Source organism: Ambystoma mexicanum, chromosome 9 (genome assembly GCF_040938575.1).
Source record: "Ambystoma mexicanum isolate Mex_15411 chromosome 9, UKY_AmexF1_1, whole genome shotgun sequence".
Classification (NCBI taxonomy): domain Eukaryota; kingdom Metazoa; phylum Chordata; class Amphibia; order Caudata; family Ambystomatidae; genus Ambystoma; species Ambystoma mexicanum.
The window spans coordinates 681,905,075-681,931,243 of record NC_090931.1 but is presented as its reverse complement, the minus strand read 5'-3'; the positions used below and the strand labels follow the sequence as shown (position 1 = coordinate 681,931,243).

Sequence of the window (26,169 nt, the reverse complement as noted above, 5' to 3'; positions counted from 1 at the left end):
CCATTGTGTGGTAGAAGCTTCCGGTGTCCCTTCTGTTTAATTTACCAGTTCACATATCTCGCTACTCTCAGTACCACCTTGCGTGGCCTCCGGACTTCTATGTAGCAGTAAGCCTTCACTAACGACTATTTGGCAAGCACACCAACTTACTATTCCTAGGTGGGAATTAGTTTGCTGATCAGTAGAAAGAGAAAAACATTGTTGCTGATGCCAGTGTCCTCTGTCATTATAGGTTGATGGCATTTCTGTCCTGCCTCTTAGTTCACATTTGGCCGTAATAATTTAGACAGTGGAAATTGGCAGCTCACTTTCCCTGAAATAGCAAAAAAGGAAACATTTTATAGTAGTTGTAAGTTACTGTTGTTTTCAAACTGTGATACTCTTTGTTCTTTGCAGAGGCCTTGAATCAAGGGGAGACGGTGGACCTTGATGCACTGATGGCTGATCTTTGCTCTATCGAGCAAGAACTTAGCAGCATTGGCTCCCAGTCAGCGCGCAACACAACCAAGTCTCAATCCTCTGAAAGAAAATTTTCTACCAAGCCCCATGGTGGTCGAGCAGCCTCGAAGCCAAGTAGCATGAAAGGACTACCGTCGTCGTCTGGAAGGGTGGCAAAGCCTTCTCATGCTAATTTTTCCTTGGATGACATCACAGCACAATTGGAGCAAGCCTCGCTGAGCATGGACGAAGCAGCTAGACAGTCCATATTGGAAGACCCCAAACCTGTAGTGACCAGCCATCACCGGAGAACTGCGTCGGCGGGTACTGTGAGTGATAGTGATTTGCGTTCTGTTAGTAACTCGTCTCGCTCCAGTATCACCTCTGCAGCCTCCAGTATGGACTCGTTGGATATCGATAAGATGACCCGACCCCAGGAATTGGATTTGATACAGCAAGGACAACCAGTTTCTGAGGTACTTCAAGATTTTTATTTGCCGAATTGTTGTTCTTGATGTATAGGCCCAAAGCTTAAATCAGTCCTATAACTCTGCTCCCAGTACAATTTTACAAGGTGGACAAAAACAATGTGATGATTGTCTTGAAAGGCCACATTGAAAGGTTTAGAGTATACTGGATTAAAGTCTCATTTAAGGTAGCACAGCATTGTAGTTCTCAAAAGTATTTGCTGGAACTAAAACTGTATGGTCCCTTTTAGCTTAATTTCTGCAATCACCACAAATGCAATTACAGCACAATTATGATTTAACTGCATTGTTTTTTGTCTTTAACATAACCCTGTCAGGGCACCTAAACCGAAATTGTGTAAATTAAATCCTATTGTATGCGTATTTCCATTATTCATTGTTACTGTGAAATAACAGTTTGATTATTGAAAAATTATAAAAACAGTTGCACTGTTTGAAGGAGCGTGGCCTGGTTTAAATGGTGTGGCCAGCGTGTCTTATCCCCTCTAGCAAGCCCTCTGAGAATTAAGCGTGTCAAAACCTGCGGTGACGTGTCACTGCTGGAGTAATCAGCAAAACATTTCTATGAAACGAAGCTTGACTGTTGTGCTTGTCTTTGGTATGGCAGAGAGTTCTCTGGTCAGATATCGAGTGCTAAACTCTCCTCAGGAGCTACCCCAGGAAATGGTGAAGTCAGTCCTTCTGTAAAGAAATCCATCCAATGGTCCATTCCTGAAGAGTTGACTCTGATTCTAACCAATGTCTATATATTAGCCAAGCATCTCATGCTTTTGTGATGTCAGAATTGAGATTCTAGCCCTCTGCGTTAGTCATGTTATCTGGCATTTTGTTGACTCTGCACTTGATTTTGAGCTGTCTAGATGCTGCTTGCAGTTATATGGTTGGACGTTTTTCCGCCACGAAGAGAATTCTGTCTTTTCACAATGGATATCCGATCATCTTCCAATATATAGAGCCTATTGCAAAACTTGAGTCTGTGTTGACAATTACCCGAATCCTTTTTCAGCTATGGGTTCTGTTTCCTATGTTTGTGCTGTTCTTCCAAAGTCGCTCTTGCATAAAAGGGACATCTCTAGACTTGGAACAAAAGATGCCCTTTGCTTTGTAGGCTATATAGCTTTGTTCTTTTGCAGTTCCATAATAAACATATTTCCTTCCAGGGCCCAATTATAGGGCCCCTAACCATATTTTTTAAAAATGTTAAAATAATTTCCCCGTGCACTTTGGAGAACAAGAACAACACACTTTCAAACCTATCTTAGTTCACCTTGGAAATTAGCAGCACAGTTAGAGGCGGGGGTGGGGGAGGTTGTCTGGAAATTTGCAGTAAATCTTTTGGACTCTCTGGTTGGAGGCTACTGCGATTACAGCCCCGGGACTGTGGTTACAAAGTATCATTATGCGACTTCACAACAGACAGCAAAGTTTTCAACTCTGACCTCTTTCACTGTACTGCAGAGTTGGAGAATTTGTTTTACCTACCGATGCCCCTTGTGGTGAATGGCCTGTTGGCGCGCGATTGCAGGTGCACATGCGTTGGAAAAACAAGCATGCACATGAACAGCCAGGATATCCTCATTTGAATAATCCCCCTGCAAACGAGGGGATACCACCCTGGGATTGCTCACTAACGCATTGAGCAAGTGTACATTTGGTATCGTAGAGAGGCTTATCGATGCGCTCCCACTGTGGATCAAGCGGCTCAATGATCAGTGTGTGCAGGGAACACACAGTTGATCATTTGTCCCAGATGTATTCCTCTCCCTTTTGCAGAGGAACCAGCAACGAGGAAGCGAGGATTCTGTGCTGCAGAAATCACTACCTCGGTTCAGGGCGCCACTGAAGATGTAGATGTTCACAGTTGGATACATACTTTAGCAATCTCTTTTTCTAAGATTTGGATTTACTATCTTTTAGAATGAAAGAACATGTGGCACTGCAAATATTTTGGGCTGCTTGCCGATTCTTTTTAAAGTCCCTGATGGAATCCAATTGTGAAATCTGAAAAAAATGTCCCTTTCTGCGCGCCAAGTACTTTGAGAAAATAGGCTGTTTGTCTTTAGCTTTGTTGACTTTTCCATCAGAATTGTTGTTCGGCCATTAATCACTACCCTTCCACACTCCTAGTCATTTTAATATGGTAACTTGAGTGATTGATGAGGGGACAACCATGAGGTCAGTAAATTAGGGTTCCACTGTGTGACGTGTACAGTACATAGAAGTCCATGAGTATGCCTGAATTTTGCCAACCCTGGTTTATACATACCATTTTAAGACTCTGGGTGTGCTTGTTGCCCGGCAAAGTGTTCCCTTTCTGTGCTTCTTGCACCCATGGGGAAGGCACCCATGCCCTGCTCAAACATGTCAACGCCATTGGCAGAATAGCTGCTAACTTTTATGATCGCTCCGGCCAACTGGATCAGTGAGAATTTGCTCAAACTCAACTCTGCCAAGATGGGTGTTTAGGCTGTGGAAGGAAATCACCCCGAAACCCACCCACCCCCAACCATCAGGTCTCCTGACATGAACCAGTGCCCAAGGCCAGTCCCTTGTATATTGCTCTGCAGGTCAGTGCCTTAGCCTGCTTTTTCCAGGTGCCCAAATTATTTCCTTTCCATCTTTTCACAGAGATGCTTCTTCTTGCCTAGTCTACGGGGTCTTCTTTCTTCTTTGCTCACCGGTTTATTTCTTGAGGAGTCAGTCTGCAGATCATCCAGAAGGTTCAACCCATCATCTTAATGGACTTGGCAGAATGGGCCAACTCACCGCCATGTTCTGCCTTTGCTCTCAATGGATGCCTATGACCTTTATAGCCGTTTACAAATCGGACAATTCTATCAACCCCTAGAGGTTGGCGAACTCTAAATGTATGACCTTTCCTCCAAAAGCACAAAGGTTTGTGAGCACCCTGTTAACTTTTCTTGCTTCCTTTATGACATAAACATGTCTGTTATGCCCACCTCGCCTCCTGTAAAAACCAAAAGACTCTCCCTTGACACGTCGCAATGTGATCCCACGCCTCTCGTGTTTCTTCTTTTTAGCACATACCCGTCCTGCTACTGGCTCCCCATTTGCTATACCTGGCTCACTTATGTCCATAAGAGATGCTGGGAAAGTCCTAACTCTTTGGAAGCACATATGATGGAGATTGTGAAGGGCCTAATCTGCTCTTCTCTATTAAAGTCTTGGAAAACAGAGTGTGACCACCTGGTTATGGTGGAAACCTGAAAGAACTCTCTGAATACCGGGTGTGCCTAAGTGACCACTTTATCTCTAGAGAAGACTGCTTGGAAATTAAAATCCCTTCTTTTCCTACTGATTTGTAATCCTTTTGGAGGGTGCCTTCCAAGTAAAGGGAGTTCCTTTCTCAGGTGGCGTGGGCTCATATGGTTTATTCCTTAATCTAGCCAAACTCTGATTCAGCATACTTTGTAGTGCAGTCTTCCCTCAAGACTGAGGACCAGCTCTACAGACAAAATAACGGGGTGCATCGGCCACTTTTACTCCCTAAAAAAGTGCAAATACTCCCAAACAATAGAAATAGGGGGTACAAATACACCATCAAAATAGGAAACGGACACGTAGTGCCTTGTGCCCCTGCTTTCACCCACACAGCTCCATGGATATGTTTGGAGCAGTAGTGCACCTAGTACCACAGGCAGAAACTGCTACTATTACTGCCTGACCTGTCGAGATTAACATGTGTCTTTTAAAGCAGAAGAATAACTAAGTGCAAAGAAATAGTTCTTAAAAACATTTCCTGTTGCTAATTGGTCCCAACTTTAAAAAATAGCAAGTAAAATACTCCCAATTCAAAAATCTTATCTGGCGCTCTGCGGAAACCTATGCATAAACCCAAGAGCATGGCATTTCCTTGGCCCATATGTACAGAAAAGGGCCAGCGCGTGACGGGAGGATCAGCTTGGATCCCGGGAGAAGACGTGCATTCCGTAACTGTCAATGACGTTGTAAGGCCAATTCGCAGGATCACAGATATTTGTAGCTTACGCTGAAAGTCCTTCCTGTGTGTACATTTAAAGAAGTAAACATTTACGCTTCAGCTTTTATTTGTTATATTCTTAATTTACCTCCTTTTTTTTGTTTTGTTTTTCCTGTATGCTTTCTGAGACCATATCGATAGGGAATTGTGTGGGGACCAATGCTCCCAAATTGTTATGAGAAATGTGTGCTCCTAAAAGCAAAGTGTCTTCAGTTCTGGCTTTGCCCTTTTTTGTGGCATATGTGACTCTGTGCATGTTGGAGTTAACTGCTTAGTGCGCGGCAACCTAGGTCTACAGCACATGGCCACATTTCCATCTCGTCCTGCCTCTGTTGGTTTTTAGGGTACAGGGAAATAGATTGTTTCACTAGAATAGGTGGATCCTTTGTGGAAGATGGACGTGAAAGCCTTCTGCGTGCCATGTGGGTGTGCTACCTCCGTAGGCTTCCAGATATCTACGTTGTGAGAAAAATACCAGGCTGCCAACTGTATTCGGAATGTGGGCTTCTTAAGCAAGACCTTGTGCACGAGGATAGCTCGCGAGTTAAGTGCTTGCCTCAGGCATGGTTGTCTAGCCTGCACTTAGCAATTTTGAATCCAGGTAGGACTGATTATGCAAAAGGTCTGCAACCTTTGGCTCTCCAGACTTCAACTCCAATCAGCCCTAGCCTGCATAGTCCATGGTGAGAGATCATGGGAGTTGTAGTCCAGAAAAGCAGGAGAGCTACAGGTTGGCTTTCACCCTTCCGAGGTCTATAAATTGAGTCCAATTAAATGGTAAGCGTTCGAATGTGGAATGGGAAGGCGCTTTGGTGCTGGAGTTAGGTTACGTGTCAGATGCATCATTCAGGAAAGTGTGGTTGTATGTGATCGGCTACATGTGCATCTGCATTCTGGATTTGACTCTGCATGCAAATGGCAATGCCCCCTTGCATGCCCTTACATAGTTCATGTAAGGGCATGAAACGTTTTCTAATGTAGGAGTACACTGGGCGAGAAACTGAAAACTGCCACTTTTGCAATTTTGATACAGCATGTCTGCAAATAATATGGGCATGACATGACCTCTGTGTGCAGAGGCGTTGCTGGGGTGTGGGGGGGGGGGCTAAGGGGGCTATAGCATTGGGTCTTGCCCCAGATAGAAGCTGAGAGGTTGCAACCAAAAAGGGTAGCTAGCCCAGAGTCCCAACAGTCCCAAAATTAGCATAGCCCTGGATCTTTTCCAGACCTAGCAACACCCCTGCTGCACGGGGTCTCAGGTGATTAGGCATGCATGATGTTGTCACTTAGTAGCACTCGGTCCCTATACAATTACGGAAGGATTTCAGAAAGTATCTGATTTAAAAAAATTTGTTTTCTTCCAATTTGGCTATAAAATCTCCAGGGATTACGGGTGTTCATAGATTCTCTGGAGGATGGGTGTGGGGGGTGATGATGGGTTTGGAAATAAGGCAGGAGCAGTAACCTTGAACTCCCCGTCTGCTCCACTTCAGACACAAGTCCTGCTGTTCGTGTTTTCCCGTCTTGTTGCTACGCCAAATGATGGTGATTATGTAGAGAAAAAACATTACAATTCTGGCTTGGCTGCATTCTCTGGGGTCCGCCTGGTTCTTAGACACACTTTACACACAGAATGTCCTTCCAACCGGAATATTTTGGAGTACAGTACAAAGAAATGTCTTTTGTAGCTTTACGCTGAAAACAAGAGTTACAAGTGCAGTCATGTGATTAAACGTGTTCATTGTAGTTTCAAGATTATTCTAATTTCATGTAAATTATTGGGTAGAGCATTGTGGAAGAAACAGACACGTAGTCGCGCTCCGAAGGTTAGGTGGTATGTGCTTAGAACTTTTAATAGTACCAACCAGATCTCTTTTTGGCCTTTTGGAGTATTTGATGGGTGCCAGTGCGAAGTGTCTACTCCTCAGACCCAGATGACCTGTGTTAAAGGGGCGGAACCCTCATGGGAGAGAGCTCAGACTGAGGCTGGGTTGGTGGTGGATTGATGAACTCATTCAATTGGACGTCTGCAAGTGCTCTCCTTCTCCAGTCGGGGTCCCCTCTCCAGTTGGGTGTCCGCAGGATAGCTTAGAAGGGAGTCCTCTTGAAGTCAAAGCTTCCATTAGACCCATGGAGCTATTCGGTAACAAAATATTGGAATAGTAGGAATTGTGAAGCCTGGGATTGTCTGGTCAAAGGACAAAAACACATGAATGAGGGAAATCTTTCCTTTGGTTCTCCTTACTTTCCGCAGCCTGTGGCTTGCTGAGCACTGTGGAGCAGGCCTCCCATTCCTACCTTTCATTCTATGGTTTCCAACAAGAATGGAAAGAGAAGCCAGACTCTCCACTCCTGCCAGGCGTCCTCCCCATTACCCTGCACTATCTCACTGCGTGCCCGTCAATTTCGACTGGTTGCGCAGGATGTGGCCAAATCATCACTTCTCCATCGTTAAAAAGTGTTACTTAATTTCAGAACCGGTTTCTGTCTGTAGCGTCTGCAGCACTGTTTTGAAGCGTGCTCACCAAATCTGGCACAATTAGGAGTGTAAATACAAAATGTCCGTTTTAAGATCAATCCATTTTGGTTTGATGCCTATGATCAGAATAATGTGTTTAGACTTATAAAGTAGTGTATATAGATTTGGTTTGTTAAAATGGTGGCTCTAATGCACTGCGTTCTGGGTGATGGAAAGTGCAGTGAGAATTGCATAACAAGCTGGGGTTCCGAGAGGAGGCATTCTTAAAAATGTATGTAATGTGAAAATGTGCTGTTGCTCCAAGGATGATTGCTGTGACTTTTGTTTCTTGACGGTGGTCGGGCAAATTAGATGAAGGCAAACAATCCAGTCAGAGTTCTGCTGGACAGAGCAATGTTTGGGCTCAGTCTGGAAGCCTGAAGTGGCCTCATAGAGATGAGCCCTGCATGAACAATAAAGTGGAGGGTGGGAGGGGGGTTCTTCCTTTGGATAAAACTAATCTGCTTCCATTTGTTAGGAAATAGGAAAGACTCTGGGTTCCATGGCCATTTACCAGCCATCGTATTTTATGAATGTGTATCTCTGGATCAACCATATCCACTTAGGCCTGCCTGATAACCCTCTAATGCGTGTGACCATCGACATAAAGGATTCCTTTACAAGTATGGCCATAGTAATCATATTGCACACAGTGTATCAATATTTTGAAACCTTGGTCGTGGCAGTCGGGATGTCTCCTGGAGAACACGCTATGATGTTTGGACATAGTTGGATCATCTGCTATGTGAACAACCAGACCTTGATGGATGTCCTGAATTGGTAAAGAGAATTCTAATGGATTGGTTGTGGGATAGAGTTCCATGGGAGGCCCAGAGCACAGATAATATTCCACCTGTACTCATTAAGTAGGAGGGTGACGAGTGGAGCGAGCACGAGGGAGTGTGGTGCTGGACTTTCTGGCAGAAGGAATAAGTGTGACTGCATTGTAGACCCTGTTGATGACGGTGCTGACTTTACTATCTTGCTTATTGCTGGTTGAGTGGATGCTTGCTTTTTGATTTTGATTTTGCTGTACTGTATTCAACAGGCGGCAGGGAGTACTTGTAGAGACTGCTGCAGTAGTCTTGGTGGCTGCTTAGAATGGCGTTGTTAACTTGTAGGAGTAGGTAAAAAAGGGGAGGATCCTTTACAGGACTTTAAGATGAAAAAACAGGGTTGGCCTCCAGTACGAGTGAGCTGGTCTGGCAGTGCAGCAAGTCGAGCTCAGAAACAAATTGGGGGTATTCCCACAGAACGCTTGCTGTGGCGAGAATAATCATTCAGGGCCGTCCTCGCTTTTTTAACCAAGTATTTTTTAAGCAGTTTTCCTTCATCCAGTCATAGATTGGGATCCGGCACTGGTTGAAGATGGAGTTGTTGGCATTATTTGAGTCTGGTTTTCACACACTGACCATGCTGGGCCGAGTAGTCTGATTCTTTCTGCCAAGGAACATAGACAGAAGTTGACCAGAAAGTAGGAATGAGGTGAACCCTGGGAGATACTGCCTGGTGCGGAGAAGTGGGGTGGTAATGACGATGGAGGCCCAGAAGCAGATGGGCGAGGAAGCAGTCAGATAGTCAATGGAAATTAAAGCTTTGGAGTGGTACGGATGGAGTTGGACAGAAATAGGGCGTGGCACAAATATAAAGTGGCCAAGACACTGCAATAGCACAAATCTAGGTAATTAATGCCAACCACATACCAGTGGCTGGGCCTGCACCTTTCACCTCACAGCCTTAACCCTTTGCAGCGTGACCCTAGTGACAAGCTTGCAGCACCCATTCGAAGCATTCCACTGATCCACCTTACATCTGCTAGTCACAACATATAGGCAAGACACTATTCATTCATAAATTAGACTCTGCTCTATCAGATATGTGAGCTATACAACACACAATTTGACATTAATGTATCTTTTGAGCAAAGGTACGACAACAGCGGGTTTAGCCCGTTTAGGATAACGCCAGAGAGGAGAAACTTGCTTGAGACAGCGGTAAAAGAACATGGTCCATGGTGGGATCAATCTCCAACAGGATCTTGTCTGGGCGGTGTCCCGGAAGATGCATCAACCACTGACTTAAAGCAAAGCTCTATGACTCAGTGGACTTCATCGCAACAAACCGAAAAATAACACATTAGGTTTAACTGAGGCCACTTTGCTGGAACTCCACAAAACACAAACCAGTACCTAAGAGTTTGGGGCTTAAGTGCCCCACACTTGCTAGGCTTTGACAAAGTTTGTCAGCTTGTCGCACGTCTTCGCTGGCAAACCATGGGCATCACCACCGCTGGTGCCTTGGGACTTTTAAAAGTGTGCTGGGCGTCAGACCTTTTCTAGAATCCTGTCTGGCCTCTGGATTCTCCGGCATGGCTCCCATTTGGAACACCTTTACAGATGTTCCGTTTGGTCCAGCTAATCGGGAAGGACAAGTCTGTGAATTACGGAAACTAAGTGCTGATATTTGTTTGCAATTTTAATTCTTGACTAGCAGAGACGAGCAGAACACTTCCTCAGTGCAACACAGTCCTCGTTCTCTTCCTGCTGGCACTGAATTTCCCTCCCCAATGCTTTGATCACTCTTTCTCCGTAGTGGGTGCTCCTCCATAAGCCTCGGCACCACCCATTCACGCAGTCCCTCAGCAAGGACCATGCCCCTATGTCTTTCCTCTTCCAGGGACATGTCAGCCTTCCCTACTGCGTCTACCACCATATGTGTTGCATCAAACAGTTGCCACAGTGGTGAGAGGCCTTCCCGTTTCCCCCGTCTCATCCACAGCACCGCAATCCCACTCCTCAATTTCTAATTGTTTTGCTCCCAATGTATGTAGCCTCCTGCCCCCCACCCCACCCCTGGTTACTTGAACCTTAGCATCCTGATTAGTGGTTGTATTCAGTGCCCTTAGGTTCCCGGGCCTCTCCTTAGGTTTCTGGGAACCTAATGGCCATGAATATGGGCTCCTCCCCATGGACGCTAAATCTTAGGCTTCTGGGAACCTAATGGCCGTGAATAAGGGCTCCTCCCCATGGACGCTAAATCTTAGGCTTCTGGGAACCTAATGGCCGTGAATATGGGCTCCTCCCCATGGATGCCAAATCTTAATTAGGCTGTTGGAGTCCTCCTTGGGTACTGCTCTTTTACTTATCTATTAGTCTCTCCAGTAATTTGGTTCCCCCCCTTTTGCTTTAGGAAACTCCATCTTCCCCTTCCTCCTCTCTGCTCTGGCTTCTCTCTTCAATGTCCTGCCATGCTCCTAACTACTCCTCATGCGCCCCTTTCACCCTCTTGTCTTCTACTCTCCCTTTGGTGGAGGGGGCCCTTCCTTCCTCGGCCCCCTTTTCTTCTCTCGTTTCTGGTGTCCCGGTGGTGGTCCTCTCTTCTCTCGCTCTCTGCCTCTTTATTTTCAGATGCTTCTTGGAGTCATTAATGTTTAGTGGAAGAGAGCTTCAAAATTGGATTTTGCCTTAAATGGCTTGGTCAAAACCTGGTAATCTTGCTTTCTCGAGTGTGATTGATCTCTCTGTTATTATTGGAACTCTATGGCAAGCTTTCACCCATCCAGCGTTGCTTGGCATCAATCCATTGATTTGATCCATAGGCGGTGCTCTTTAATATTTTACATTGAATTTTTGGAAACCAGCAATAGCTATTATTAATGGGTGAAATGTGGCATTTGCTTGCTACAATGTTCTATCTGAGGGAGTGCTCAAACTTCTCCATTTATCCCCCGAGAGTTCTTTGTGGTGCTCAAAATAACTAATTGCAGAGTTTGAAAATGCTGGGAGCTATTTACCCCCTGCTTCTAGCAGAGCCTGGTTTGCTTGATTCCAACAGTAACCAGGAGCTGCTTTTGGCTCCTCAGGCTACGTGGTGCCTTATAAACATGGATATGTGACATTAACTTGGAGTATTTGAGAACGTTCATGAAGAAGAATTATAACACATCTAAACTTAATGGATCATACCTAATGGGCAAAAGGTTAAAGTACCATCTCCTGGTAGCTCCTGGTTCCCCTGAAGTAGCTCCTTCCTACAGGGTGATGCCAGGCACTGAGGAGCTGGTTTTCACACCTACTCATTGAATCTTAATTTCGAACCATACATTGCAGGGGTCAGTTTGATCCTATCGTGGCCCGGTCTATGACTGCTTGACTCCTTTCCTCTATACAGTAATCTAAAGTCAAAGCTAAGGTTGGCTTAAGAGAACTTTCCATAAAAGCGAGAGCTCATGCAATAAGGGGGAAAGAAAATGCACCAAAGAGGAGTCTGGATATTCGGATGTTTGTGTAGCTCGTTCCAGTCTACTTGATCTGACTTTAACCCTGCCCCCCTTTCCATTATTTCTCCCAACTCCAAGACCTCAAAAGAGAGATTCCTGGTCCATATGCTTAGTGACCGCGTTGGGAGGTCTGCAGAACAGACTCCATTGGCTGTAGTTGACAGTACGCCTTTCTGCCTCCCCCTGCAATACAAATGCTTTATTGAACGTGTTGTTGGTTATTTTATTTCGGATATTTTGTATTGCCCTTAATGTCACCTATTGGTGGCTTCAAAGGACTATGGGGCGGAAAGGGTACAGATAGCAGGGAGAATAGCGGAATGTCTGGCAAAAAATAACACGCATATGCAGAGAGGAACAGGTGGTCTTCAGGGCATGTCTGAACCTCATGTTCCAGGCACAGGTCTGTCTACCAGGAGTGAGTTTGGCATCGAGGGGGAACCGTGAGTGATGCAGAATGTCTCCACGTGACTACATGTTCTAGAACACAGCTGTAATTACTGAGGTGGAATGCATTCGGCAACATCTGTTCCAGTGAAGCTGCTGTATGGTGTGGGGTAGAATGCATTCTGGGAAATGTAGTTCTGCGTCCTTTCCAACTGGCAGCGCACACTCTTGGAGGTGTAGTCCTGTGGGTGCATCTTTACGGAGTGCCGAAAATATCAATACTGTTTGGCAGGGAGGGGGCTCCCCATAATGATTCCGGCTAAGTGCATCCTGGGGCACCAAGAAAGCCAAGATCTTTGTATGGGTTGACCTTGAGACGTGTTCTGATCTCCCCCTGTCACCTCTCATTCGGTACCCCTTCCTCGTGTGAATGTTGAGTTGAAAAGACCCCAGACGGAAGCTGCTGAAGGCACAGCTGCCCCCCAGATAAGTGGCCTATGACCCCTTTGTTGATGGGAGTGCAGAAATGTTCTCTCTAAACAAGTTCCCATGATCGCCTCCCTGCAGCCTGCAAGTCTGCTTAGTTGCCTTTCCTGATGAGGATGTTCAGTCCCCAGTGGTCCCTTAACTCCTTGAGTTCTCCAACCCCCACCCAATCACTCGCGCAGTTTCAGGGAAACAAAATGCTGCTGTGATTACATGTAACTGTGTACAGGGGGTTTTCGACATGTTAGAAAAGCAGAGACCGCGTTTTCCCATCTCTTCGAGACCATTACACGAAAGCCTGTTATTAATTAGAAAGGCCTTTGAATTCTAATTTCCCTGAGGACCAGGCCCCTGCTGTTGACCAATCGCATGCCAGCTTGATGCCTGGGCATTTGTACTTCACAAAGGGATTTCGTTTTTTTGGACAAATTCCTCTGCGCCAAATAGAAAACAGAAAAGTAGATCCACTCCCCTAGCCAAAGTCCTCCTGGGACGAGTCTTGAAGGAAATGGCCACAAACATCACTAATTTTTAGTTCGGACTATTGGGTGGAATTAAGCGCCACATCGAAGCCAAAACTATTGCCTTAGATTACAGATGGGGAGAAATGGCGCACATGAGGAGGGACACAAAGCTTTTAGGTGTTTGGTTATTTTCCCACCAATTGACTGCCCATGGCCATACTAATTCCTGTGGCCATTCCCACCCTGTTCCTGCCCAAAACACCCTCGTCTTGGGAACTCTTTGAGCTCCTTTAATCAAGCCTTACATCAAACTTAGCACTCAAGTGCCGACCAGGGTTTACTCTAAGCATTCTTCTGAGAGTTAATGACTTCATTGGAATTGTAAATCTGCTACTGGTGTAATAAAAATGTCTTGGCAGGCCTGTCCTTGGCCACTGGCTTTGTAAGCGCTATGCTTGTCCTTCACTGAAGTCCTGTTAAAAACGATCATTGGCAAAGCCAGCAGTGTTGGCTTGTGTCTAAGTATCAGGCATTTGCCAGGCGCTGCTATTAGATGCCCAGGTACGCCCATCATTTTTTATCTGCTTCCATCAATGGCCAGTTAAGGCCACTACGGCAGTGCCCAGCAAGTGCCTTTCCCATGCCTACCCAAAAGACCAAACTGTTGGCATTTCCAATGCTTATTTTTAAGTAGTTTCTTTTGTTAAGGAATTGTTTTTCTTGGCCTCTCTAGCCCCGTCTTTGGTAAACAGGATGTTGCTAGTTCTTGAGGCGCGTGGCACGTATTTAGACAATATATATAGTTTGAAGCTCTGTCCAGGAAGGGCCACAGCATCTCATACCCCATACCGTCTCAGCTAATCAATAGAAGGAGTCTATGGACTACTCAAATTTCTAGTCAAGTTGTTTTTATTATTTGCATTTCTTAAAGACGAGTATTGTTTTTTAGAGCAAAAGCACTTTTACAAAAGATCATAGTGGCCAGGGCAGTCGCATGTGTGGGCGCTTTAGAGATAGACCAATGGAGACACCGATGAGGCATGAACCTGGTGGTGGAGAGGGTTGGATGGGAACATCAAAGGGGCGGTAAAGACAAATATAGATCACATGAGAACAGTATACAGTAAGCAATATACAAAAGTAGATTAAGTTGAAGATTGTTTTGGGTATCTGTGCGTATTAAGAAGTACAGAAAGCGACCACCTACCCTTCAGCATACAGCTAAAAACCTGACCTTCAGCTAACCAGTAACCCACCCAAATATACACCTACTGGTATCAGCCTCTTGGAAGGCACCTGTGAGGAATTCCACTATCCGCACGGCGGGTGTGAACTCACCTGGAATTATTTTATATTTTTTAAGAAATTGAATGATGGGAGATCAGCCTCGGAAAAGGTGTGGGGCTAATCGCACATGTTTTCCTATGCTCACCGCACAACAAACACATAGTCACGTGTACTCTGGGTGGGCACAGCCTACAGGCGCAGTCCTCCTGTCATGTTCAATTGGAATGTTACAGTCCGGAGTACATGAAAGCAGCAAGAGATGGAGGGTAACACCTTCCTCCTGCCATGGCCAGCCTAATTAAAATATCAAAGGCTCCTTGGATCCGCCCTGTTCATTGTCAGTTCTGTGTGGTGGAAGTGCATACTGTGAGAGTTAATTGAAGCAGGCCTGTAAAGAGGCCTGGTCACAGAACCAACAAAGGTCAACACCTTTTTGATATGCATCTTTGTCAACTGAAGTCCGCTCCCACCCCTTAGTGTGAACCCCAGTGAATGTCATGCCTGGGACAACTGTTTACAATAGATAACCTCTGCAGGGGGGGGCCCTTTTCAGGGGGATGGAATATGTGATTTTGATGGAGACAAATTCGAGGGAGACCTGCGCTTTGATCAGGAGGAACAGAGAGCTCAATTAACCAGGGAGACTTTGATCCACAACAGACAGCAAGATGGATGGGACATAGTAGCAGATGGTGTCACCCCTTTACCTTTCCTGTTGCAAAGCATTCTGGTTATGACCTCAAGCATAACAGAAGATTGTTGGTGGGGACCCAGGATTGGTTCTTCAAGGTAGGCTTAGCCTGCACCAATCACTGGGCCCATTTGTCTTTTCTCCCTCTACCCTTCACCTCTTGCTGCTATTAGGTTTCCCAACCACTTCTATGCTGACGACGCACAACTTTTTCTCTTTCCCTACCTTTACTCCCGCCATTGACAATAACTTATCTTCCTGCCTACTTGCTTTTAAATCATGTATGTCCAACCACTTTCTTGTTATAAACTCCTCAAAATCTGAAGTTCTTTACTTCCCTGCCACCACTATTCTCCCCCTTCCCTCCTCCTTTCCCCCTTCTTCTTTACCTCTCTCCAGTACTGCTTGCAATCTCAGTCTTTATTTTGATGCAGACTTATCTTTTTCCCCTCACATCTGTACTATCTTATGGTCCTGTCACTTCCATCTCTTTAACATTCGTAAAGCTTGCCCCTTTCTGCTCTTTGGCGCTACCAAACTTCTGGTCTCCTCACTAATTTTTACACACCTTTTTTACTGTTCTTCTCGCTTTGGTCTTCCTCTTTCCCGTTTGGCCTCTCTTAAATCCATGTTCAACACTTCTATACGTCTTCTCTGCCATTTATCCCTTCACGACTCCATTTCACCATCTCTGTCTTTGCTTGGTTGGTTGACTTTTTCCTTTAGGCTCAAGTTCAACTTTCTATGTATGGTTTTTAAATCCCTCCCCGGTCTTGCTCCCATCTATCTCTCATCTTTGGTCTCCTATGTGCCCGCTTGATCTCTTCGTTCACAATCCCAGTTCTTGCCATTAGTCCCGCCGCCCCCCTCTCACTTTGTGTCCAATCGAAGTTCCGATCTTTTTCTCTTCTTGCTCCTTCTCATTGGAATTCTCTCCCCTTCCTTCTCTGTTCTACTACCTCCTACTCTGCATTTCATACTTCTCTAAAGACCTATCTTCTCAAATCTTAACTTCCCATTTCCAATGACTTTTAACCTAATTCTCATCTGATTGTACTTAGTCTTTACCTGAAACACTTCTGTAAACCTACCAAGTTTCACATTATTGTACTGGAACCACTTTATATGCTCAGTGCTTTGGAGTAAAGTGCTCAATAAAAAATAATATACGAATCCCAGATTGCCTAGGCTTGAGACAATAGTGTTTGCTTTGCTCCACATTTGTTAAGCATTTCATTGATGGTTTATCACATGTAATTTTCTTTGGTCATGGCATGATGTCTGTGTCTGGAAACAAGCTGTCAAGATTTATAGAAACAGTGACCGAGTAAGAAGAACTTTCCTAACATAGAAATTGAAAAATCCTCAAATAGCACTAGAAAATTGTTTGAAATTGTAAAATCATTAGAGAAACCCAATGCCTTCAAAGTACCATTTGTGCCTGCTATAGAAGATACTATAACAGTTCAGGCCGCGTTTAAAGAGAAAAACATCAAATCACGAAAAGAAATAGGACAAATTACAGTCCAAGACTACTCCAGGCGATCTCACTTGCCAGAAAGACCACCAAATTTCTAGTCAGTCATGCTCTATTTTTTCATTCTCTAAAATAGATTTGTGACATGGAAAATATACTTCAATCCATGAGACCCACAGCATGTTCCGAGAACACTGTTCATTCTAAAATCATATTAAAGCATCAGGAAAGAAATCTTTTCACTCTTTCTCACCAGCTTCGTTAATGCATCATTTAGGGAAGGAAGGGTCCCCAAAGGCATTAACACTGTAGAAATCACTCCAATACAAAAAAGCTCAACTTTGACCCTAAACACCCGACTAACCTTAGACCCATTACTAACTGCAGTGTCCTTCTTAAAATACTGGACAAAGCAGCATATAAACCATATCGATCATTCATCGAAGCAGAAAACATCTTACATGTCAAACAGTGGGGCTTTAGGCCAAATTATAGCACAGAGACTGCTCTTATAAATCTTCCGTCTCATATGCTACAAATCATTGAGGTGGGCAAAGTGAGCATTCTGACCCTGTTGGCTCTATCCGCCGCATTTTATTGATGGACCATGGCATTCTGAAAGAAACGCTGGGCCACTCAGGTCAGTGCTCAGATCAGGTGGTAGAATGGTTCTTTTCCTTTTTATCAGGCAGAGAAGCAAGAATCCAATGGGGCGATGCGCAATCTCTCAAGTCCCCCATATGGAGTGGTATTCCACAAGGGGCAAGTCCTTCCCCATTACTATTTAACCTCCATGTCAGACCCCTCTGTTCACTTCTGGATGACCTGGCTGTGTTTTTCACAAATTACACTGATGACACACAGTCATTGAAATCACAGGAGCATATGATAAAGATGCAACAACTCTACCAACGACATAGAGACTTGGATGTCAACTAACTGGTTCTGCATAAATGGGGAAAAACTGAGTTAATGACCTTCGGTTCAACAACCCCACGTGCCAAACTAGACACGGAATATTCTAAATTTCAAATTGGCTCAAACTGCATACCTGTCCTTGATAAAATGAAGACATTGGGCATCCAACTGGAGGCTACCCTTGTCTCTGATGCACAAGTTAATCAGATGACAAAACGTTGTAACTATTCCCTCCATCTCTTAAAAAACATCTGCCTTAAATATCATAGAATAATGTGCCAACCATTGCCCGAGCTACAGTATTATCCAAATTGGACTACTGTAATTGCCTGTTGATCGGGGCCTCAAGCACCAATATGGGTACTTGTCAGGTGATATAAAGCAACAAACTCGCAAAAATATGCGAACGCTCTATGCAGCAGATGAAGAACCTACACTGGTTATCCATCCAAGACAGAATTCATTTCAAAATTGGATCAATGGTCCATAAATGTGTACAAGAAAGCCTTAAACTCATTTATTTAGGTAAATCTCCTGCCCCACCTGGTTTCTCCTCCTCAGTTTTTCTGCCCTGTACTGTTATATATGGACTGTTCTTCGTGTTTTTCTTACAGCGCCCCGATGCCTGCGGGCTTTCGGCGCTCTAAATAAATAAATAAATACAAATAAATAAACGTAGTTATGAGAATGGCCTCCTGATGCAGCCTCGATATACACGTAGAGTACTATTGTCTAATGTTATCGGTTAATAAAAGACTAAGGGTAATGATTGTTGATGAATTCTTTAAAAGCCTTTATTAGTAAACCACGCTCACTGTTGCATGTGTTGACCATACAAGGGACTTTGGAGAGTGCACTTGCCATAAATTGGCAGCACCCGCAGGGGTAGACCTGGCATGCTTGTGACACACCAGGCATAGAAGGCATTATTGGGGCGTCGAGGTTGCACCTGCCTTCTGGGGTTACGCCGTTACTTCACTCATGTACATGTGCTGGGAGATTCGGGACTCCACCTGACATATGACAACCAAAAAATATTGGCTTTTTGTCCCCCAAAAATAAGTATTGCTGCAACTTAAAAACAAATAAAAACGTTAACTTTGAAACAGAAAAGGTCACGTTAGGACTAGAGTTGGGCCCGCGTAGTTGCCATGCCATTTAATATATACCGCCGGCCATGGAGCCCCGTATTTCCTAGGCAGTGTGGGGCATTTCCCCGTATGGGAAGGCGTGGTTAGTTGTGGCCATCAGTAGCCCCTTTTCTTGGCATGCTTCTCTATTGCTATGTGTGCCCTTTAGTGCTAGAGGTTGCACCTGCGTCAACGCCAAACTGATGGGCGATGCCATCATAGCCTTCAAGCTTGCCAAGTAATGGCATGCAGTAAAGCACGGCTCCTGTAGCACATCTGTGCGGAAGGGCATACAAGGCTGCAAGGAGGCGAGTACATCATGGCCAAAGGGCGCTTCCAAGTGAACAGCCTAGGTCAAGAACGTAGCGCATTTGAAATGTCTACGGGAATATGAATGGCTGTGGTTGGATATCAAATGTACACATTAGTGGGACATGTACATGATCGGTTCTGACACCAAGCAACTCTGGTTAATTGAACAGCGTTTTAGGTGAACGTCTATATCCCTTTTTTCCACTATTCCTGTTATTGAATGAGTTTTACTTTTCTAAATGGGCAGTTTACCTTACTTTGCTCTCCAAGAAGAGGCATCTGTCTTTACCTAATCGAGATTTAGTAGCGAGTGAGGCAGGCAGGCGGGAAAGCCGCCGTGTCAATTGGTGCAGCCCAGAAGTGCCAGGGTCGATTCTAGGTTTGGGGTGTACGGCTATGACAGCTGGTGTGTGACATATCGCGAGAGGAGCACCCAAGACGTATTGGCTACCACCGCTGGTCCGCCCTTCGGCCGATGCTGTGGTATGGGAGAGGGCTGAAGTAGTTGGGAAGGGTAAAGGGAGTTTGGGGGGCTCTTGTGTCCTGTGTGCAATCATCGACTGACAGACCAGTAGGGTTCCCGTCTTCCGTCTGGGGACGACTATGGGTTCATTTTCGTAGTTTCATTGCATTATAGGTCTTGGGTGAAGATCTTGCGGGAGGTTCTTGGGAATCCCGTCACTTAGATTGGTTGGAACGGGTGTGAAATGTAAGTACTGAACACTCAGTGCAATGTAGATTTAAATGGAATCATTTGGTTTTGGATATTGGGTGGCACTGTAACCATTGCCTGTATTCTGAAACTATGGCCTGGGACATGTGGATAGGAGAGAGTGAATTTGAGGAGGACCATACAGCCAGTGTGGGGTGACTTTTTACCCACCCATTGACCACCCACCGCGATGTTCTTTCTATGCATATTGCATGATCACGCCCTCCACGCCCAAAACAGAGACCCAATAGCCTTTCTGAGCATCCTTCTGAAAGGTAATGGCTCAATTGCAGCTGTAAACCAGTTCCTGGTACAACAAAAGGGGCTTAAACAAGTGTTGCCTTTAGCCACTTGATTTATTTGCAATGTTTTTCCTTGCACGTAATTCCTCGTAAAAGTGGACTTGACAAAGCCAACCGTTTTGTCTCTTGCATAGGCACCTTCCAGGAACTAGCCTAGTGTGAGCTCTTACTGCCATAATATGCCCAGGTATTAACACCATATACCAGCTGTAGCCATCATGTGACCAGCTAGTGCCTTTATGACTGTGCCTGGAAAATGCTTATCCGTGCCCACACAAATGTCAAAACTGTTGGCTTGGCCAATGCTTGTTTTAACTGGAGCTGCATTGTTTGGACTTCAATGCTCCAAAGTTTGGTAGCTAGCAAGGGACTGGGAGAAAGAAAGGGGGCAAATGATTTGCACAGGTGCACACATTATGGTAAGTGAGCAGAGCCGGAGCGAGGCTATATGTCACCTGTTTTTAATGTTTCAATTAGATGCACTATATGGCGCATGCACTCTAGTCATACCAGATGTGCACAGCAACAGCGCACGTGACACTGTTCTGGCTCTGGCATGGAGGGGCTCTTGGTCTTTTAATGGTGGTGTATTTGTTGTACTCTTATTGTGAGGGTTCGCCAATTCCAAGTCCTCGCAGTTTTGGCAGGTCAGATAACTGGTGGAGGGAGTTAGTGATTTGCCCGGCGTGCACACCGTGGGTCCGCGTGGAAGCCTGGATTCAGCACCTCCGCTGAGACAAAAAACCACCCACCTGCTCAGTAGACGACATCTCCCGGAAACAGTACATTTCCCACTAGAAGAGCCTCTCTAAAAGGCAAAGGGGCTGGGTGAGCGACGCTGGCACGTGGCCGACTTCTCCAGGGTGCCCCAGCCAGATCTGCCTTTCTAAATGGTCCAGCCAGAGACTGCTGAAGAGGGAAAGACTCTGTGGAACACTTCTGAGCACCGTGTGATACACCGGATTCTTTTATAAGTAAACACCCCGCAGAGGAAGGGCTATACTCGTACAACATGTGTTCATGGATTGTGTACATGAAGGAACCATAGTATGGACCGCATCTGGCTCTGATGGCAGTAGGTCGGTATTTCCCTAGGTTTCACACTTGAATATTGGCATTTAGCCCATTTCTTGGTATTCCCGAAATCAGGATGTAGTCCCAACCCCCCGCCCCCCCAAGCAGAGGCTTGATGCAGCATATGGTAAACTAGAAAATGCGCTAACGCCCTGTTACTTCTGGAGGACTGGTAAACTGGGGCAAAGGAAGCCACACGCACTGGTTTCATGTCATACAGGAACAACAAGCCATTTCCCAATGCACTTCTACATTTGGAAGGCGGGGGTGGGCAGAGAGCCAATTACATACAAAGAAAAGAGCTAGAAACGGGCCCGCGATTGGTGGGTCAAATGATGTGAAGGTCCAACAAAACCCGCCCACGAGACGGGCATTAGCGTTATTGCACCTCCCCCACCAAACACTCAAAAAGAACAGGAGCTCTTCTTGAATAAAGTACCCAACCCAGGGCTCTATACCTTGACCCTCTGCCTGGCACCCCCTTCTTTCCCAGGAATTCCTTTCAAAGAGACTCTCGACAGCCGGGTCCACACCTCGCATTCTAATGGCTGAGTATAATCTTAACTCCGAAGTCCTGCCCACAGCTCCCCTGTCCCTTGAAATGGCATTGTGTCACATCTTAATATATAGATTTATGTGTCGGGTGCACTCATTGTTATATCGATCTATATTTATTCAAAATAATCCAGTATTTCTGGAGCATGGGGAAATGGGCCTGTTCTCTAGACTGAGCAGTATATGCAAATTAATCTATATTTCACAGTGGAATAAACCACTCGGTCTCCAACACTCTTAACGAGAATCAACTTTTTGAAAAATGTACTGTACTCTCAATTTGTTCCATATTTAAACATCAATTCATTAAATTAAGTTTACTTGTAATTTATCATAATTTTGACAGTTAAAACAACATTCAAGAAATCAAGTAATTTACATTTAGTTGCAATGGTAACAATTATTATGAAATATATGTCAAAAGAAATTAATGAGAAAAATTGTCAACTTCAATAACGTATGAAATGTCACGTTGTTGAGAAAGGTGGATTATAAGAAAATGTCCCGATGCATTTCGGATTTTGCTGTCCTTCATCAAGGGCCCGTCCCTGCTGCTACTACTTTTCTGTTATGTGGGGAAGACCAGTCTTCCATTTCTGTGCAAATATGAGGATATGTCGGAGTCCCGCGTAGTTTGATAAATAAACCTGTAAGATCATTTACAAGACTTAAATAACCTTCTTGGTGTCGGCAACTAACGTAGAGAAATTAGCTTTTTCAGTATTTTTCTGCACGTGTCTATGAAATGATTTTTAGCTAAAATGTCTTTCTTTCTACGAAGAATAATTAGGAGAAATTAACAAGATATCTTTAAGCACAAAATAGGTGCACTGTAGCTTGCATTTTATTCCTCAGTGACCCTCATTGTAGAGGAATACCCGTCAAGGCCTCGCTGGGCATTCATAATCACCGTCCATCATTCTGTTAAAATGGTGATGAAATGATGTTACCAAGTATGTGGGTCTAGGGATGCTGCTTACTGCAAGTTCTAAAACCTCAAATATCACTCGCCTCCAAAGTCTGGCTCCACAAAGACTATATTGCACCGTCCCCTATTGTGGCGGTAAAGGGGCTAAGTCTATTCATATCTCTTATATAGTGGAAAAAAGGCTCAGAAAAATCGTTGGAAAAACAGGATATGACATCATTGCCTCACAACTAGTACGTTGGCACAGCTGTTCCCAAAGGGAAGAAGTAGGGACACCACGTGGGGTGTGTGTTTATGCATATCGATCTATATAGGTGTATCCTTAAAGGGCGTCATATGTACATGCCACTGTTTTTGTGTCATATAATGCCATAGCAATGTATTTATTAACCAAGTAACGTTATTCACTCTTTACCCGGAATCAATTAAATAAACCACGTTCTTCATACACTCAGTGCCTGATGCCATGTGCAATTTACCGAAATGGTTAGACATATTGCACCTATTATGTATGAATGTAAAGTTCAACCATCATCTGTAGTGAATATGTACCTCTTAATCTGTGCCTTTAAAAGTTAAAACATTTGACCACAGTGAGTTATAAATACCGAGCTAAGTCCAATGGGCTGAACGTGTTTAATATGGTACTCCAGTTTACTTCTCTCTTTGGGGTAATATTATGATCTCTAGACTAGCAAATCACATTTGTGAAATGTGATCACGTCTGCCGAAAAAGTGTTCAACGAGAGCTGATTTTCTATTCTTAGTACAAATGTTCGAAGTATGCTCCGTCCATCTTACTTTCATTATGCGGGTTGTCAGTCCAAAGAAATAAAGGCTGCATGGGCAGTCCATAACATACATTGCGTTATTGTATCACATGTGGATGTGTGCCTTGTAGACCAGTTATGTGATGTAAAATGTAATTCCCTTTAATGATGTTGCAGCAATGTTGATAATTGTTACAGGGTAATGTACACATCTTGCTATCAGTGCTTTAAGTGGGATGAGAAATCAACGAGGTGCTCTAACAAAGGGGTGTAGCCTACAGATTGCTGGGCATGGCCTATGGGGGCCAGGGTTGAGCTGTAAGCAGTTTAGGCAAGGGTGCCTGCCCCTACAATTCATCACGCAGACCCTGCAAATTTGTACTTTGGGGAACTCTGGGTGATCTTGTTTGCATCCAATCTGCAAAATGTATATACATCTCTCTGGTTTGTAAATTATTCTCTAATTTATCAGTGTCTCATTATGTAAACAAAAATCATTATGAAAATAAATCGCCTAAAAGAAAGGGGAGGAAAACTAACGGCACCAATGTGGGTTGCTGACTGCTTTCTATAAAATCAAAGAGCATTTTGGGAATAGAAGAATAACCACAGGTTTTTATATTTGGCCAAATGGTTCGAGAGAGTGATTAAAGCATGCAACCCTTCTGATCATGCAATGCATCTGAGGTTGGTGGACAGCTTATTGTGACAACACTCGCCCTGTGACGAATTCGATCCTGCTGTGCAAGAGTACAAGGATGAGTATAGCTAAAAATGCCCACTCAACCCTAACACTTCTACAAACCAAGAGGCAACGTAATCCTAAAGGTAAAACAGGCAGAGCTAAGAGATGTACCTCCCTTGCCTCTGGTGTTAGCGTGGGCCAAGGGAAGGCTGTTCTCTTAAGAGGGGTGTAAATGTGATTCAGTAGCTACCCAAACAGCAAAATATAACAGTCTAAAATAAAGGGAATTTCCAAGGAAGGTTCTGTGAAAATAGATATACTTAAATAAAACACACCATCCACAAGATAACTAAATAGAAAACACTGTACAAACCCCACCCCTGTGGATAGACAGCGAAAAATGCAACAGACTGAAGTAAGTAGCACTCTGAGTGTTAATACAGGTGTGATATCAACTTCAAATAAAATGTCTTTGGGTGAAAGAAGGTGCAATAGTGACTTAACCAGTCTCTAGGGCCCAACAGGGCAGTTAGGGGTCAATAGTACCTAGTTTCAGTTCTTTGGTGGGTTGACTATGTCAAACGCAGTGTTGAACATTGATGCGAGTAGGTGAGCCTCCGTTTGGGCACGTTGGATCGTGTGGGCCCAAGCAGCAAGCAGCGTTGAGCAGGTGCAAATGTGGTCACTTTGTGCGGGCGAACGGGGCTCTACGGTGTAGGTCGGGGTGGTCCCATGATCTCTTTACAGTTGGGCCAGGCCGAGACAGGCTTTAGCTGCTGCGAGGGGTCAGTGCATGACGCTCCAGCAGTTCGAGTTGGTGGCAGACGGTTGTTGAAATGGTGATCTTGGGGGCGTCTATGTGTGAGTTGGGCGTTCTAAGACTAGCTGTCGAGTTGCGGTTGTAATCCCTGGCCAGGGTTGGCATGTGACTCTCCAGCAATTCGGATTGCGTCCGGGCATTGAGCAGTGGATTTGGGCCTAGCAAGTGACGGGCTCAGCCAGGGCACAATGCAGCATCGAGCTGGTTCAAAGTACAAACAATAGTTCTGATTGGCGGAGGAGCTCAAAAGCCTGTGCCAGCATCTTCCCCCTCGTTTAACGTGCTGTGACCACGGTGGGCAGGTTCTGTGTGATTCCGATGAATTGCCATCTGGCAAGGGTGTGAAAGCCCTGGCTTTCATTGTTTTTTATTAAATAATAAAATAATGCTGGTAATACCATCTCTGGAAAGGAAATCTGCTAATCGCGGATTTCCTTATCATGAAGCTCCAAGCCATACGCATAGTGTGTATTTGTGGCTTGTTGCATCAGTATCCTGAGTCACCGATCTAGCAGTGGCACAGAGCAGGTTTAGAGTCCACAGTTGCACTCGTGTTATGTTAGGTTACCGCCATTTGTAAAGCGCACCGTTACCAAAAAGGGATCATAGCACGAAAGGTCTTAACACCAAGGTCCTTAACAATGGCAGCAGGTTTAGGAAATGGGCCAATGGAAGAGGACGAATACTCAGGCGTCCAGACCAAAGTCATAGGAGTGACACCCACGATTAGAACCTCAGTCTTGTCGCCATTAAATCTAAGCCAGTTCAAACTCGTCCAGTCACCAATGGCAGTCAGGCAATTCTGAAGATTGGAAGAGGCCTCGGGGGAAGCAAGATGGAAGGGCACCACAATCTGGGTATCATATCTCTGGACAGCTGCAGGGATACCCAAAACTCTGCAGCACAGGGGCAGCATGTCAAATATGCACCTCTGTTGCAAAAACTGCATAACCTCGAAGATGTTTGCCTGGCGGCACTTAAAACTGTACATATAAGTCATTCTTGAGTTATGGTATGGTGGCCAGCATCTTTCAGTTATCCCAGACACATTAAATTGATTTTGTGCATGTGACAGTCCTTGAGCCCAGTCCAGCTGCGGAAGGATTGTGTGTATTACTCCCAAACAAGGCCCAACCCGTCCACTGCCAGGGCTAGCCTTGGGGGATTACATCTTTGTTGCTTTGTAAGGTAATACCCTTGCCCCTAGTACAGCCACTTCACAGGATGCTGGCATGGGAACAGAAACTAAGAGGCAAACCCATTCACAGAGATTCAGATCTCGCACTAGAGGGCTGCATTTCTTATGGCCTTTGATCCTATTGAGAGGAGAAGAGCGGAGTTAGGGTGAGCCAGAGAGGGGTCTGCACAGTTTTCGGAGGTTTCTGCCATTTTGAGACTCTGCCTCTGTTTCTCTTTCCTGTCCCCTACTATTCCTCCGGAGTTCGTTG

At 44.9% G+C, this 26,169-nt stretch overlaps 1 protein-coding gene across 6 annotated transcripts in view; it reads left to right on the top strand.

The window, feature by feature from the left end:
* RAPH1 (Ras association (RalGDS/AF-6) and pleckstrin homology domains 1) overlaps window positions 1–26,169 on the top strand; it is a 509,976-nt gene that overhangs the window by 319,245 nt on the left and 164,562 nt on the right. For all 6 annotated transcript variants that reach the window (XM_069615546.1, XM_069615548.1, XM_069615547.1 and 3 more), the window contains one exon: window positions 397–914. In XM_069615546.1, coding sequence (XP_069471647.1) covers window positions 397–914 — 518 coding nt within the window. The remainder of the gene's footprint in view (window positions 1–396; window positions 915–26,169) is intronic.